This window comes from Myotis yumanensis, unplaced genomic scaffold (genome assembly GCF_028538775.1).
Source record: "Myotis yumanensis isolate MYYU_CA2020_CCGP unplaced genomic scaffold, mMyoYum1.0.hap1 SCAF_1, whole genome shotgun sequence".
Taxonomy (NCBI): Eukaryota; Metazoa; Chordata; class Mammalia; order Chiroptera; family Vespertilionidae; genus Myotis; species Myotis yumanensis.
The window spans coordinates 96150867-96167881 of NW_027223752.1; the positions used below are offsets into that span (position 1 = coordinate 96150867).

The window sequence follows — 17015 nt, forward strand, 5'->3', positions numbered from 1 at the left end:
TCCTTAGCGCTGCTGAGAAGGCGGGAAAGGCTCCCACCACCACCGCTGTGCTGGCAGCTGTCAGCCTGGCTTGTGGGTGAGCAGAGCTCCTCCTGTGGGAGCGCACTGACCACCAGGGGGCAGCTCCTGCATTGAGCATCTGCCCCCTGGTGGTCAGTGTGTGTCATAGTGACCAGTCATTCCTAGTCATTTTGTTGTTAGGGTCAATTTGCATATTACCCTTTTATTATATAGGATAGAGGCCTGGTACATGGGTGGGGGCCTGCTGGTTTGCCCTGAAGGGTGTCCCAGATCAGGATGGGGGTCCTGCTGGGGTGCCTGGCCAGCCTGGGTGAGGGGCTAATGGCTGTTTTCAGGCTGGCCATGCCCATGGGCTGGAAGCAGGTATCTGGGATTTATTTACCTTCTATAATTGAAACTTTGTAGCCTTGGTCCCGCTCAAAGCCTGGGTTGCCCCTAGCAACCCAGGTTCCAGCCCCTCCTTGAGCGGAGGCCACAGAGGCTGGAAGCAGGTATCTGGGGTTTATTTATCTTCTATAATTGAAACATTGTAGCCTTGAGCAGAGCTCAAGGCCAGCCAGGGAAGACGGGAAGCTTGGCTTCCTCCATCGCCGGGGGCAACCTAAGCCTCCTGCTCACTCCAGCTCCATGGCCGCCGCCATCTTTGTGACGGACTGATGGAGTGATGGAGTGAGAGTGTGATGGTTAATTTGCATATTACTCTTTTATTACATAGGATACTTTTAAGAGCAAATGCATTTTCCTGGAAACATGGCACTTTGCATTGGCAAACAGTTATAGGAATAAATTCTTTAAGCAACATTTAAGAAGTTTGATTGAAATTTTGGAATCTCACACCAAAATCCTAACTATTAAATAGTAACCTGTTATATACAATGCCAAATGAAAGTCCTTTATAATAATTCACTAAAGTTTAGTTTTTACATCATTTTGATATACTTACCTCAACCAGTTTAGCCACAATTCATACGTTATGGTTGTCATGTGAAGGCAGTAAAATATTATATACCTTCAGATGACCTCAATCCAGAAATGCTTTTCACTGTTCACATTTTATCTGTCAAATAGTATTTTCTTTAAGAAGTAAATACAAATGCCATTATTGGGAGAAGCTACCGGCCTGGGACAAGTTCTAGCATTTAGTATTCTGACAGACCTTAATTTGGATATCAGCCAAAGTCAATAAAACTTGTTCATGCAGAACCTTACCTCGTTTTCACCACATCGAGGGGGTGCATCAGGCAAATTTCTACAAGACCTGAAAGATGATAAAGAAAAGTCCAATAAACACTTATGTAAACACTGGTTCTTATTTCCTTGACCTTATTGATTTTTCAAGTATGAAAATTCAAATAAGAAACTTGGGACATTGGACATGACAGCTAATAGTTGTAGGCTAGTGGCAAAAGACAAAAGTATAATATGATTTTATCACAGTGGAACAAGATATGTGAGTACTTATTGGTGCCCTGGCAAAAGCAGGAGCTGTAGGTAAAAGAAAATGAAATCACATGTCCTAAATCCCAATCAACTAGGCAGGAATTACTGTATCTCAATCCAATCCAATAACTGGATATATGAAGAAGAAAGGGAGGAAAGAAAAGAAGGGAGAAAAGAAGGGAAAGAAGGTCTTTCAGCACCCCCTACACCACCTACTAACATGGCAAATCATGAGCCTCAGTTTCAGGATTCATGAAATAAAGATTGATAGCTTAACAGAGAACATGTACTAAGTGTTTATTGTATGCCAGGCATTGTTCTAAGCAGGACTTAGTTTATTTCATTTAATCCCCACAAGAGCTCTTTGTGATAGAAAGTAATCTTATCCCATTTTACAGTAGAGATAATTGAGTCACATTAGATTAAATAACTTGTCTAAAATCTCATAGCTAGGAAGTAGTCTTAATCCCACATAACCCATGATCTTAACCATTGTACAGTGAGGAAGAATTTATAGATTCTTGCATATTCATTGTAAAGTCCCCTTCCTATTGTCTGAGCAGACAAGAGTAATAGTAATAATCACAACAGTTACTTTACCTGCTGTCTCTACACAAGGTTGGCCATTTTTTAAAGGTTTCTATTGATTTTAGAGAGAGAGAGAGAGGGAGAGGAAGAGGGAGAGAGAGAGAGAGAGAGAGAGAGAGAGAGAGAGAGAGAGAAAGAGAGAGATTAATTGGCTGCTTCCTGCAGCTCCCTATTGGGGATTAAGTCCTCAACCTGAGCATGTGCTCTGACCAGGAACGGAATATTTGACCTCTTTGATCATGGGACCATGCTCAACCAATTAAGCCACACTGGCCAGGGTCACATTGATGGTCATTTAACATACATTATCCCTGATGTGTACAATTATTGAGCAAGGAAAACTTTATATCATATTTACTTTAAGATAAGCAAACTAAAGTAGATAGTATTAGTTGATTTGCCTTAAAGCCACCCAACAGTATTGCAGGTCTTTTCTTAAGGGAAGTGCAATTAATCTCTCCTTCATTTGCAAACTAATTCAATTTGAGCTTATCTGTAATTTAGTTCTTCCCCATCATATTTATAGACAGAAATATCTTTTATTCCCTTACTGGTCAGGTTCAAGAAGCTCAAGTACTTGTACCTTCCCAAAGGCTGGCTTTACTTCCAAAGAAGCTTTAGAAAGTTCTCCCAGCTGTAGTTTACAAGTCATATGTATTGATCCAAAACAACTGTCTTATTTTGGCTAAAACTAATAGGACTCAATATTGATTTCATTCTAGCAAGGAATGCTCCATAGTCATTGGTAACCAAGTCACTGACCCAATCAGAGTCACTGCCTAGAGACTGGAGAAAGGAGCAAAGAACAAGGGCAACAGAATTACTGGGCATAATTACAAGCTTCTGAGACACTGTTTTTGCTTTATGAATAAGCCTTATTATTCAAGAGTGCAGGGGTGGGTCTCTTCCTTGCAAACAGTAAGGTCTCAAAACACTTCCTCTTGTTTGAAAATTCACATTCACCTTGAACCTTAAATTACACAATAAAGCAGATGGATTTAATTGATATTTACAGAACATTTCATTCCAAAGCTAGAGAATATATATTCTTCTCAAGTGCACATGGGACATTCTGAAAGATAGACCACATGTTAGGATACAAAATAAGTCTTTGCAAGTTCAAAAAGATTGAAATCATATCAAGCATCTTCCCAGATCACAGCGGCATGAAACTAGAAATCAACTACAACAAAAAAAAACTCAAAAACATTCAAACACATGAAAGGTAAATAGCATGTTATTAAACAATGGATTTAAATTGAGTTACCAATGAGATCAAGGAAGAAATAAAAAACTACCTGGGAACAAACAAAAATGAACACACAACAACCACAAATCTATGGGTTACAACAAAAGCAGTCCTGAGAAGGAAGTTCATAGCATTACAGGCCTACCTCAAGACACAAGAAAAAGCTGAAATAAAGGATCTAACCCTACTACTAAAAGAATTTGAAAGAGAACAACAAGCAAAGACTAAACTAGAAGGAAGGAAATAATAAAGATCAGAGTAGAAATAAATGACAGAAACTAAAAAGACAATACAAAAGATGAATGAAACCAAGAGCTTGTTCTTTGAAAAGATAAGCAAGACGGATGAACTTTTAGCCAGACTGATGAAGAAGCAAAGAGAAAGGACCCAAATATATAAAGTCAGAAATGAAAGAGGCAAAGTAACAACTGACACCACAGAAATACAAAAGATTGTAAGAAAATGGTATGAAAAATTATGCAAACAAAATGGACAACCTGGGTGAAATAGACACATACCTGGAAACTCTTCCAAAACGGAATCAGGAAGAACCAGAAAATCTGAAAAGGCTGAATACAACTAATGAAATTATAGCAATAATAATAATAATAATAATAATAAACTCCCAGCAAAATACTATCAAATATAATCCAGCAATACATGAAATAGATCATACACCATGACCAAGTGGGATTTATTCCAGGGATGAAAGACTGGTACAGTAATTTCAAATCAATAAATGGTACACCATATAAAATGAAGAATAAAAATCACATGATCATATCAATAGATGCAGAAAAAGCATTTGACAAAATTCAGCACCCATTTTTAAAATATATTTTTTATTGATTTCAGAGAAAGGAAGGTAGAGGGGGAGAGAGAGATAGAAACATCAATGATAAGAGAATCATTGATCAGCTGCCTCCTACACACCCCCTACTGGGCTCCGAGCCCACAACCCAGGCATGTGTCTTAACCAGGAATTGAACCATGACCTCCTAGTTTATGGGTCGACCCTCAAAAACTGAGCCACATCGACTGGGCTCCAGCACCCATTTTTTATAAAAACTCTCAGCAAAGTGGGAATAAGAGAATCATACCTCAACACAATAAAGGTCATATATGACAAACCTACAGTCAACAATATACTAAATGAGTAAAAACTAAAAGCATTTGTCTTAAGAACAGGATCAAGACAGGGATATACGCTTTCACCACTCTTATTCAATGTTGTACTAGAAATTCTAGCCACAGCGACAAGACAAGAAGAAGAAATAAGAGGCATCCAAATTGGAAAGGAGGAAATAAAACTCATTATTCACAGATGACATGATATTGTACATAGGAAACCCTAAAGACTCCACAAAAAAACTACTAGATTTAATAAATGAATTTGGCAAAGTAGCAGGATACAAAATTAATATACAGAAATCAATGTCATTGTTATACACTAATAATGAACTTTCAGAAAGCGAAACTAAAAAAAAATCAAATTTACTATTGCAAAAACAATAAAAAAATAAGATACCTAGGAATAAACTTAACCAAGGAGGTAAAAGACCTGTACTCAGGAAACTATATGACATTGAAAAAAGAAATGGAGGAAGATACAAACAAGTAGAAGCATATACCATGTTCATAGAGTGGAAGAATCAACATCATTAAAATGTTCATACTACCCAAAGCAATCTATAGATTCAATACAATTGCTATTAAAATATTATCAGCATATTTCACAGATCTAAAGCAAATATTTCAAAATTGTCTATGGAACCAAAAAAAGACCCTGAATAGCTGTAGCAATCTTGAGAAAGTTGGAGGGATCATGATACTGGATATAAAACTGTACTACAAAGCCATTATAATCAAAAGAGTCTGGTACTGGCACAAGAACAGCCATATAGATCAATGGAACAGAACAGAGATCCCAGAAATTTCCCTATGCCAATCATCACAGCAATGCAAATTAAAAGTACAATGAGGTATCACCTCACACCTGTCAGAATGGCTATCATTAATAAATCAACAAAAGGCAAGTGCTAGTGAGTTTGTGGAGAAAAGGGAACCCTAGTACACTGCTGGTGGGAATGCAGACGGCTGCAGACACTGTGGAAAACAGTATGGAGTCTCCTCAAAAAATTAAAAATGGCACTGAAGCTTGACTCAGTGATCCCACTTCTGGAAATATATCCTAAGAATCCTGAAACACCAATCAGAAAGAAAATGTGAACCCCTATGTTCATAGCAGCATTATTTATAATAGCTAAGATCTGGAAACAGACAAATGCCCATCAGTAGATGAGTGGATAAAAAATCTGTGGTACATTTACACAAAGGAATACTATGTGGCTGTATAAAAGAAGGATCTCTTACCCTTTTCTGCAGCATGGATGACCTGGAGACCATTATGCTAAGTGAAATAAGCCAGTCAGAGAAAGACAAATATCACATGATCTCACTTATATGTGGAATCTAATGAACAAAATAAAGTGATGAACAAAATAGAACTAGAGGCAAGGATGGATGGAACAGACTGACAGATCTCAGAGGGGAGAGAGTTGTGGGGGATGGGAAGAGATTAACCAAAGAACTTATATACATATATGCATAAGCCCATGGATACAGACAATAGAATGACACAGGCCTGGGGTGGGGTGGGAACTGGGTGGAGGGGGAAAGTGGGGGGAAAATAGGGGGCATCTTTAATAATGTCAGCAATAAAAAATAAACTTAAAAAAGTTCATCCTGGAAACTCAAACTTTAGAATAACATTCTTACCAACCACTGCAGCAGGTAGATATCTACTAAGGGCATTTCTGTGTATCTTATGAGCATAAAGAAATAAGACACTAAGAATCAGTTTACCAAGGAAAGTCACACAGTTTCTCCCATTGACTTGGAATTAGAAAAGAAGCAAAATAATAAACACCAAACAGCACTAGTTGGTATAGGTCTTGAAAAGTTTACCAAAGAATGAAAAATCCAACAATTCATTAAAACTAACAGAACTTGGAGAATCTGTTCACATTTATATATACTAATTTATTTATTTGCAAAATTGTTCCAATTTCATTTATGCTAATATGCACTTCTGGTAGTAATATTTTAATAATTTTTCTTTTCCCAGAGAATAGTTATTTGCATTTGAAGCAATTGCTTATTTATCACACTGACAAGCAAGCAAGAATTGCTATTAGATTTTTAAAACTTAGACAAAGACTAATTTTATAAGGTTGGACCTTATACAAATGAAGAAAACCCAAAGCAGATTGATATTGTAAATTTATCATATTGCAAGCGTTTTCAGTGTTCCTACAGATTCATGCCACTTCAGTGAGATTCAAATGAAACTGGTAATGGGCCTAACATGGGTACAGTTAGTCCCTGAGCCTGTACCTTGGGATAGTCCTGAATTTTTTAAAAAATGGATTATCTTTTATTGATTTTGGAGAGAAGGGAGAGAGAGAGAAACATTGATCTGCTGCCTCCCTCATACAACCAGACCGGGGATCAAGCTGGCAACCAGGACATGTACCCTGACCTGGACAGCAACCTTTCAGTGCATGAGGTTACGCTCAATCAACGGAGCCACATTGGCCAGGGCGCTCTCTTCTTTGAATTGACTCAAGTACATGCCTTCACCTGAGCCAACATTTCAGGGAAAGGATTAACATGGCTCTGTTACAAACCTTACCCCAGCCTCTATCTCTTTTGAGAAGGTCTCCTGGCCTGTTTAACTACAAATCTGCACTAAACATCAACCCCATCTCCTTCCTCTTATATAACCTGAACCACACCTCTTTTTCTAAGAAAAGTACCAACACTATCATGCAATGATTAGTCACAAATGGTGAAAAAACAGTTTTTCTCAGTGTCCAATTCCCTGTTCTTGTCCCTTTCTCTGGAATGTTGTCCCTTAGTAAGGACAAACACACATTTCTGAGAATCCAACTTACCTTGTGTTCTTAATTTGGACAACCATTTTCCCAGAAATCCTGGGGCAGAGACTGTTAGTTGTCCCCAGGTACTTATCCTCTTTTCATTCTGGCTGTCCTGAATACATATTGCATTTCCCAGTCTTCCTTGTTGCTAGGCATTACCACGTGACCAAGTCTGGTCAACTGAATGTAAGTGAAAGTAGTTTCAGCAACTTCTGGGAACTCATCTAAAGGTAGGGAGCCTGCTGCCCTCCTCCCTTTTCCTCCTTCCTGCTGGTGGAGTGTCGACATAGGGCTAAAGTAGGCATCTTAGACAGTGAGGTGACTTTGGGTATGGAGGCCATACAGCACAGCAACAAGGAGTTCTGGTCGACCCCTAGGCATTCTTGTTGGAGACAAATGTCTATTTCCTTTAAGCTCCTGCCATTTGTACCTGAACTTAATTCTAACTGATATAGGAGCCCTTCGACGTGCTCCCACAGTAACCTGACCTTGGGTTATTTCTTGTCACTGCACTGTTTTCTTATCTGAAAGCTCCATGAGGACAGAGACTCCACCTGCCTTATTCACCTTTGCATCCCCATCACTGTACATGATAGCTGGCACTCAGTAGGCACAATAAAAATTTGTCGAATAAACAGATTAATACTGATTATAGTTACTGCACATACCATTATGTCAGCTGATTCTCAGCTGAACTGGCAGCTATGTATTTTGCATTTACTTCATTAGTTTGAACATTATACAAGTAAGCAAATAAGAAAAAAATTTGGCAAAAATTATATGAAATACAGCTCAGAAACTGCTTGAAAAAAATAAAAATGTAGAATTGAAATATCATTAATATTCAAGAAAGCAACTAATCAATCAGCATTAATGGATTGTCAAGTGATTCCTGAGAGCTGTGTACATGATAGGGTACTGTGTGAGGTGCTGAGACATACCATGGTGCAGCAATAAGGGAGCCTGCAAGGCTGAATGAGTCAAAGGCAGACGCAGATGTGACACATTGAGGATGGCATTTATGTAAGGGGAAGATGCTAAGCAGAGAAGAAAAATATGCATAAAACTATGTTTCAGGTCCAGTGATTTAGTGCTACTGTTTACAGTATGAAATGTTGCTGTTTATATTCTACATCAATTCTAGTCTTGCATTACTATATACTTTTATCCCAAATTGTCAACTGTCTGCAAGAACTATGTCATTGTTCTCATAAAAGTAGTAACAGAAAATATGGACAAATAGTTAAAAATTTTAAGTAATATTTTGATTCATTTATTGCCTGGGTGTTCCTTATAATTGAGATTACTTGTCCTAAGTCACAAGGCTGATTTATGTGAAGTAAAGACCATTTGAAATTTATATGTCAAATGTAAACATGAATATGAGTCTCACCAGGAAGTAGTCCCTACAGTTTTCACCTACTTTGCCAATGGTAGATATCTCCTAACTCAACAATATCCTTTCTCCTTCCAGCTTGGAGTAGAAAACCACATTAAAGGCATTCCTTCCTAGAAAGGATGGGATTATTCTTATTTTGGAGATTTAAAATGCTTAAAACATAAAGCAGAAGATCCTTTTTTTAACCTATTGCTTTATAACCTGGGCCGTAGAAGAGAGCACTGAGAGTGCACTACTATATTGGTGGGCTGACTGAATGTGGGACATACCCGACACCTGCTTACTCCTAATAGAATCCTAAAGTACAGAAACTGGGTATGAGGTTCATTCCTGTGCCTTCCTTCTTGCTCCACCCCTGTTGTCACCCCAGAATAGTGATATAATGGGCTTCAGCAGCCTTTTTAGCAATAGGAGGAGAGGGCGTGGAAGACAAACTGGGTGCCTGAAAGTTGACTTGAACATAGTTTATTAAAGAACTAGAGGCCCAGTGCATGAATTCATGCATGGTGGGATCTGGCTGGCCCAGCCCCAATCTGGTTGGATCAGGGCTGGGCTGGCTGGGGGGAGGGGCTGCAGGCGATTGGCTAGTGGGCCCCACCCCTGATTGGGGTGGAGGGGCCAATTGGGGTTGACCCAGTCGTGGGGAGGGGCTGTGGGTGGTAAGCCAGCCAGCCCTGGCCCCAAATGGGGTGGGGAGGTCTGGGTCAGTGGCTGGGGGAGAGACTGGGGGAGGTTGGCCGACCAGCCCCACCCCTGATTGGTGTGTGTGTGTGGGGGGGGTGGTCAGGGGTGGAGCTGGCTGGGGAGAGGGGTTGTAGGCTTATCGGGGTGGTGGGGGCTGATTGGGGTGAGGCCGGCCATGGGGAGGGGCTGTGGGTGGTGGGCCAGCCAGCCCCGCCCCTGAATGGGATGGGGAGGTCTGATTGGGGGTCAGCATCTGGGGGAGAGGCCGGGGGAGGTTGGCCGACCAGCCCCACCTCTGATTGGTGTGTGGGGGGAGTGATCATGGGTAGAGCTGGCTGGGGAGAGGGGCTGTAGGCTGATGGGCTGGTGGGGGCTGATCGGGGGTGAGGCTGGCCATGGGGAGGGGCTGTGGGTGGTGGGCCAGCCAGCCCTGCCCCAGAATGGGGTGGGGGGCTGATTGGAGGCCAGCGGCTTGGGTGAGGAACCATAGTGGTTGGCTGGCCAGCCCTGCTCCAGATCAGGGTGGGGGGTGATCAGGGACAGAGCCGGCTGGGGGGAGGGGCTGAAGGCTGTTGGCCGGCTGGCCCCACACCCTATTGGAGTGAGGGGTGCAATCAGGGGCAGGCCGGCAGTGGGGAAGGGCCACTGGAGGTTGGCTAGTTGGCCCCACCCCATGATCAGGCCAGTTCGCTGGCCGTAGTGGGCATCATAGCAATGGTCGTTTTGGTCCCTGGCTTTTTATATATATAGTTAATGTCAAGCGCTCCTTCAGTTAAGGACTTAGTCTATTTTAACTATTCACAATGTTATTATACACTAATCTGTTCTAATATATATTACAGTAGGTCCTCAGGTTACGTCGGAGATCCGTTCCTATGACGCAACGTAAGGCGATTTTTGCCGTAAGTTGGAACCCACCTACATAAGCACCTACGTCACTCACATGGAGCGCATACACAGCAGTAGTGAAGTGAAATAGTAAAAAAATTTAAAAGAAAGATAACAATTCCTGATCTTTACTTGTGGTAAATAAATAATAAAAAAATAAAGCACATATGTGCATACAAAATAAATGGGAGATGGCAATGTAACCAGGAAATGACATACATCGAGTCTGATGTAACCCGAGGACTGTCTGTATTTGAGAACAGAGTATTCTAAATTTACCCTCTTGTCACTATATCAATTAATTGTTCCTTTCTCTAAAATTCCATTATGTGACGATTACTATATATATTTTATATTACCAATTATATTACATTACTTTACAAATATCAAGATAGAATTTATCATACCATGCTATGGCTAGTAATATATAGAAATAAATATCCAGACATTGTAGTCTTTGTGAATGACATCTAGATTTGTGAAAACGTGTGGTCAAATACAAACCATGAGCTCTTTAAGAAAAGGGAGTACTTAACTTTATAGGCCCACTGAGTAAATAATGTAAAGTATATGAAATGCACTCAAGAAGTTCTCTATCTACACTCACTTCTTTGGTGATCTCACCCCAACCCATGGTTTTAATTAGCATCTATAAGCTAACAACTCACCAATTTACATTTCTAATTCAGGCTTTTCTTCCAAGGTCTAGACTTAAATATCCTATTGCTTATTTGACATCTCTGCTTGGATATTTAATATCCATCTCAAAATGCACACATCTAAAACAGGATCCTCACCCTCCTCCCTCCATCCCAAATAAAACAAAACAAAAACTAACCTGTTCAACCTTATAATCATCATGAACTCTTTTTTCTCTCAAAACCCTTTTCCAATCTATCTGAAGATATCCATTGGCTTTACTTTAAAATATATGGAGACTTTTACCATCTCTCACTTCCTCCACTGCCCCTGCCTCTGGTCAAAGTCAGGACCATCACTTCTCGCTGATTAATTGCAGCACCTCATTAACAGGCCTCCCTCCTTCCACCTTTGACCCCTTCCACCTGCTCTCACCCTGTAGCCAGAGTGATCTTTTAAAAGGGTAAGTAATTTCCTGTCATTCTTCTGGTCAGCAATGGCTCCCCATTTCACTCAGAGAAAAGCATACAGAATCTGGGTCTGCATACTTCTCTCACCAACTCTTTCTACTCTCCCACTCACTCATTCTGTTCTGGCCACTTGCCTCTTTGCTGTTTCCCAAACTTGCTAGCATTGCTTCAGCTTTCAGCCTTTACACTAGCTGTTTCCTCAGCTGGGAATGCTCTTCCCCCAGGTTCCACTTGACCAACTTCCTTCACATGGTCAGTGAGTAACCCTGACCACTGTAGCACATAGGCCTGTCTCTCCTCACCCAGCACTGATAAAACTTCATGTGCTGTGTTATTTCCTCTCCCCATAGTACTTAGCAACTTTTAGCACATTCTATTAGTACTTATTTATTATGTTTACTAGAGGCCTGGTGCATGAAATTCGTGCACTGGGAGGAGGGGGGGTTGTCCTTCAGCCCAGCCTGCACCCTTTCCAATCTGGGACCCCTCAGGGGTTGTCCGACTGCTGGTTTTAGGCCCACAGGGATCGGGCCTAAACAAGCAGTCAGAGATCCCTCTCACAATCTGGGACCACTGGCTCCCAACCACTCACCTGCCTGCCTGCCTGATTGCCCCTAACCACTTCTGCCTGCAAGCCTGCTCACCCCCTAACCACCCCCCTCCCAGCCTGATCAAAGCCTGACTGCTCCCCTGCCAGCCCAATTGCCCCCAACTGCCCTCCCCTGCAGGCTGGGTCACCCCTAACTGCCCTCCCCTGCCAGCCTGGTCGCCCCCAACTGCCTTCCCCCGCCAGCCAACTTGTGGTGGCCATCTTTGACCACAGGGGGGCGGCCATCTTGTGTGAGGGTGTGGTGGTCAATTTGCACATTACCCCTTTATTATATAGGATTGTTTCCTGTCTCTCCCAGTAGAATGTAACTTTCACTGGGGCAGAGATCTTTGTCTGTACTGTCCACTGATATACACCAAGTACTCAGAATGTGCCTGATACATAGCAGTTGCTCAATAAGTATTTCTTAAAAAAACAATTGAATTATATAAAATATAAACCTACATTGATGAGATTCCTTTTCAGTGGTATGAAGTTTTATGAATTTAGTTTATAGAAAGGGACTCAGTCATTCAAGGAATCCACTATAATGTTTAATTTAGGAAGTAAGTCTACTGATAGGTTCTGAGTCCATACCTTTCCTCTAAATAGAGCAGATATATTCCAAAGATAATTGTGGTGACATTTTATAAAACAGAAAGCATCTTAACATCCCCTTGAACTACAAAAGGATAGTGGTTCAGACAGAGAATTGAGGCATTCAAGTATCCTCAATATGTCAGTTACAGGTAAAAGCTATGCCACCCTTATCAAGCCCAAAAATCTCTTCATTGTACTTTAGCCCCTTCCTGGGCATTTCCAAATTAAATCTAAAACTTCTCTTTTGTCCTTTGAAATTCACTCTGTTCTAACCATTACCTTAACTGATTTTGTTAAACATGTTTAACTCTTTAAAATATAAAAAGATATTTTTATTGTTTAAAGAGAACCACAGAGGAATAATGGTTTCAAACTTCGTAAATTTGAAATTCAAAAATAGAACAGATACAGACAGAAATGATATTTTTCATCTACTCTACTAGTCAAGCAAATCATTACAACATCCTATTTGATAGCCTGCCCAGAAAATGTGGTAGCCCTATTGAATTATAAGCAATGTGAGACTCATAAAGGGAAATCAAATATTTTATGCTTTCTCCCAATAACAGTTAAGGCCCACTACCTTTGTGGCACAGTAAATTAATTTATGCACACAGAATTGGCTAAATAGGCAATATGATTTGCAGATTTGAAATATGTTGTTAAAAGTTATGCTTTTGAGCAAGCCACAGCCTTCCTTGAAAAATCTGAAGCAAATATTTTCCTAGATGGTTACTATTAGCATGTATTTTTCTAACAAAACTAACACTAAGCAATAGCTGTTAGCACATATTTAAAGGGAATAATTTCATCATTGCATCCTTCCTTTCATAGTTCATTATTTAATAGTCTTAAGAATTTAGAAAAATCCTAAGTGAAATAAGTTAGTCACACAAAGCTAAGAACCATGTGATTTCACTCAGATGTGGGATATAAAACTGAAACTCATGGACACAGATAGCACTGTGGTAGTTACTAGAGGGGAGGGTGTAGGTAGGTGGTGGGGGTGGAGGGAGACTAGTATACGGTGACGGATGATGATTTGACTTTGGGTGGTGGGCACATAGTGCAATATACAGACATTGTATCATAGAAATGTACACTTGAAACCTATCTAACAGTATTAACCACTGTCATCCCAATAAATTTAATTTAAAATTTGTAAATAAATAAAAACAATAAAAAGATTCAATGCTCATTTCCAAAAAAATAATTGAGAAAAACATATATTTTATATTTCAGAGGCATAAATATATATATACATTATGGTCTAGAAATTATAGTAGCTAGAACATGTACAGGGAGGGAGAAAAATTGAGGTAGAGTTTAAAACTATGTGAGTTTTCCTAAAAAATAAAACTCTGAATGAAAATATAGAAAGGTTGAACATTTTTAAATTAATAATAATCTCACTTATAAACAAAGTTTTTATATTAATTATTACTCAGTTTTACTCAGTGTAATAGCTTTAAAATTTTTTACTCAATTTTAGCACAATGTAATAGCTTTAAAAATTATGGTTTGGTATTTTAATTCAATGGAAATTATTTTTTATTTTGTGTTATTAAGCTCTATATTAGATCCCAAACAAGCTCCAATGCACTTAGGTAAATGGCCCAATTTTGAGATGTGCTGATCATTTATGGAAAGTTAACTGCTAAAAATGGGCCTTAACACAATCAATAATGCAAAGAGAAACATCAGTGGGAAAATAAGCTGTGGATTAGGCTGGTAAATGGTAAAATACCTTTAGAAGTATATGAAAATGTCTTTAAAGTGAAGGAAATGAAAATAAAAAGAAATATGTATCAACTGTTTTACGGATTACATGTGTATATAATAAATATAAAAACAGAAAAAAAGATTGTGTAGTATATTGTTTATCTGAAGTAAAAAAAAAAAAATTATTCAAGCTCACCAGCATTTCAAATGAGAAGCTTATGAAAATGCAGAAGCAGTCGAAGGAGGAGTTAGGACACAGTGGCATGAGGGGGGCCAGGCTGCCAAGCACCAGGACTCCCTGCTTCTGCTCTGCAGACTTGCCCAGTTCCGGAGACTGTTTTCTCTCTGCTTTGCTATCAACCAGAAAGGTAAAACATTTTGCTCTGCTTTAAGATTTTTTTAATTGAAATATATTTGACATAGAACATTGTGTAAATGTAAGCTGCACAGCATGCTAATTTGATACATTTATGTACTGTAATATACAGGGTGGGGCAAAAGCAGGTTTACAGTTGTGAGTATGCAAAACAGAGTTTATTCTTGCATTATTATTTATTAACTAGGGGCCCAGTGCACGAGTTTGTGCACCTTGAAAGGAACTGTGGGCCGCAAGGCTGCAGTAGGCACAGGGGCGGGTCTTGGCCCATCCTCCATGCCCCCGCCTGGCCCTTCCTGCTGTGGCCCCCAGCCCCCAGTCTGCTGGCAGCCCCACTCCCACTGCTGCCACTCCCACACGCTGACAGCGCCAGCCTCACTTGCACCCACTGAAGGCGCGGAGGGATTGGGGCCGGCGCCATCAGCAGGTGTGAGTGGCAGCAGCAGCTCTGGTGCTGGCGGCAGGTGCAAGCATCAGGCAGGATCGCGGCATGCAGGAGCAAAGAATTTTCAGTAACTACCAGAGGCTCACCCTGATGATAGCAACTGGTGCCCTACCTTGGTCTGACACCCCCACTCACCTGCTCCACCATCCCACTGCAGCCAATGTCCGCCATGTTCCATACATGCCCCCTGGTGGTCAGCACACGTCATAGCAACTGGTTGTTCGATTGTTCAGTTGTTCTGCTGTTTGGCCTATTTGCATATTAGCCTTTTATAATATAGGATTACTGTATTATTTTCCATCTGAACAACTGTAAACCTACTTTTGCCCCAACCTGTAGTTGCAGTTGTGGCAATAATTCGCACCTCTATCACATCACATACTTTTATTTTTAGTGGTTGAAATAATTAAGTTCTAGTCTCTTCTCAAGTCTGATAGCTTCTACAGTATTAACCTTCCTTTCTTCTTTTATTGAATTGCTTAGGAAAAAGGAGCCTTCTATTTGTTATAAGAATCAGAGACAGAACTCTGTCCCTCCACCCCTCCAGTCCTATACTGAAGCTGGATCTTACAGGCTAGATGTTATGCCTCTCTTCCAAAATTGGCATTCGTGGCATCATCTTAATAGCTTGAAATTGATCATGGTGGGAGCATTTACACTATGGAAAATGGCAAAGGCTATGTATTAGAGTTTTTAGGTGTTTGTTTTCTAGAGAGCCATTTGTTAAACACTCACCAGCACAACACTGCCCAAATCTAACCACAAATTCTGTGGCCTAGCCTAGTGTTAGGTTTAAAAGCTTTTGAAAGCATCGTAGTATGAGAAGAGTTTTTGATTTCCAGCTTCCTCCCCCTGCTTTCTTCCAAGTGTAGGAGCCCCTTAAAAGAGAGAAGCACACTGACAGCTGTCAGAGGGGATGTGGGGGGGGGGGGTGATTATATGAAAGAAGGTGAAGAGATTAGCCCAAGAACAAATATGCATAACCCATAGACATGGACAACAGTATGGTAATGGCCAGAGGGAAGGAGGCCTCTGGCTGGGTGAAGGTGGGAAAAGGGAGGGAAAATGGGGACATCTGTAATAAAATATAAAGCTTTTTTAAAAAAGGAAGAACATTCTAACCACTTTCCAATGAGTACAAAATGCTATTATAATTTCAACAGCATTGTGAAACAATAAAATGCTATTTAAATATAAACAAACAAAAAAAGAGGATAGAAAATATGGTTACAAAGCTGGCTTCACCCTTAGTCATTGGACAGAAGTTCAGAAACAGGAAGAAGGCCTTAGGCAAATACATAGCATCTTGCTTGCTGAAGAATTCAGATATTTAGGTCACAAGTATCTAATTTAGTTCTTTCTTTTCTATAAGTAATCAAAACCAATTACATTCAAATAAAAAGCAGGATAAAAATTATAATGTCGTTTTCCCTCTTCTAATTATATTATTTCTTACAATCATATTATTCTTTCTTTTGATCTTTGAGTTTATGGTTTCACAAAAATTTAACTAAGATCCTGTAATGACCAGGATATGTACACCTTAACAACGTAAGATATTTAATTACCAACACACATCATATAGAAATGTTGAAAGTGTGAAACACTGAATAAAACAATGATACAAACAAATATAAGCCTCCAATGATGGGTTATTTAAGACCCAAAACAAAACTATTTGAAAAGATTTTGAAACCACAGTATTTAGTCCTCAAAAATAAATGAACACATTCATATTCATAGAGGCAAGGTTAGATAGTAATTGATGAAATACATACTTTAAAAGACTCAATCATCTTTTCTAGGGAAGGCAACCCTAACACTTGAAGTGTGTTCTCACTTGAACAATCTTTTCATGGTTGAAGATTAAAACTCTGGAATTCTACAAGGTGCCTACAAAGTCTAAAAACATAGACAAACATGACTTCATGAGGTCATTATCAATCCGTAAAAAGGTAAATTGA

The 17015-nt window shown here is 39.9% G+C and overlaps 1 protein-coding gene across 2 annotated transcripts in view; it reads right to left on the minus strand.

Moving 5' to 3' along the window:
* The window catches only part of SLC25A21 (solute carrier family 25 member 21), a 536253-nt gene that overhangs the window by 201151 nt on the left and 318087 nt on the right, over positions 1–17015 (minus strand). For both annotated transcript variants that reach the window (XM_070428230.1, XM_070428239.1), the window contains exon 2: positions 1231–1279. In XM_070428230.1, coding sequence (XP_070284331.1) covers positions 1231–1279 — 49 coding nt within the window. The remainder of the gene's footprint in view (positions 1–1230; positions 1280–17015) is intronic.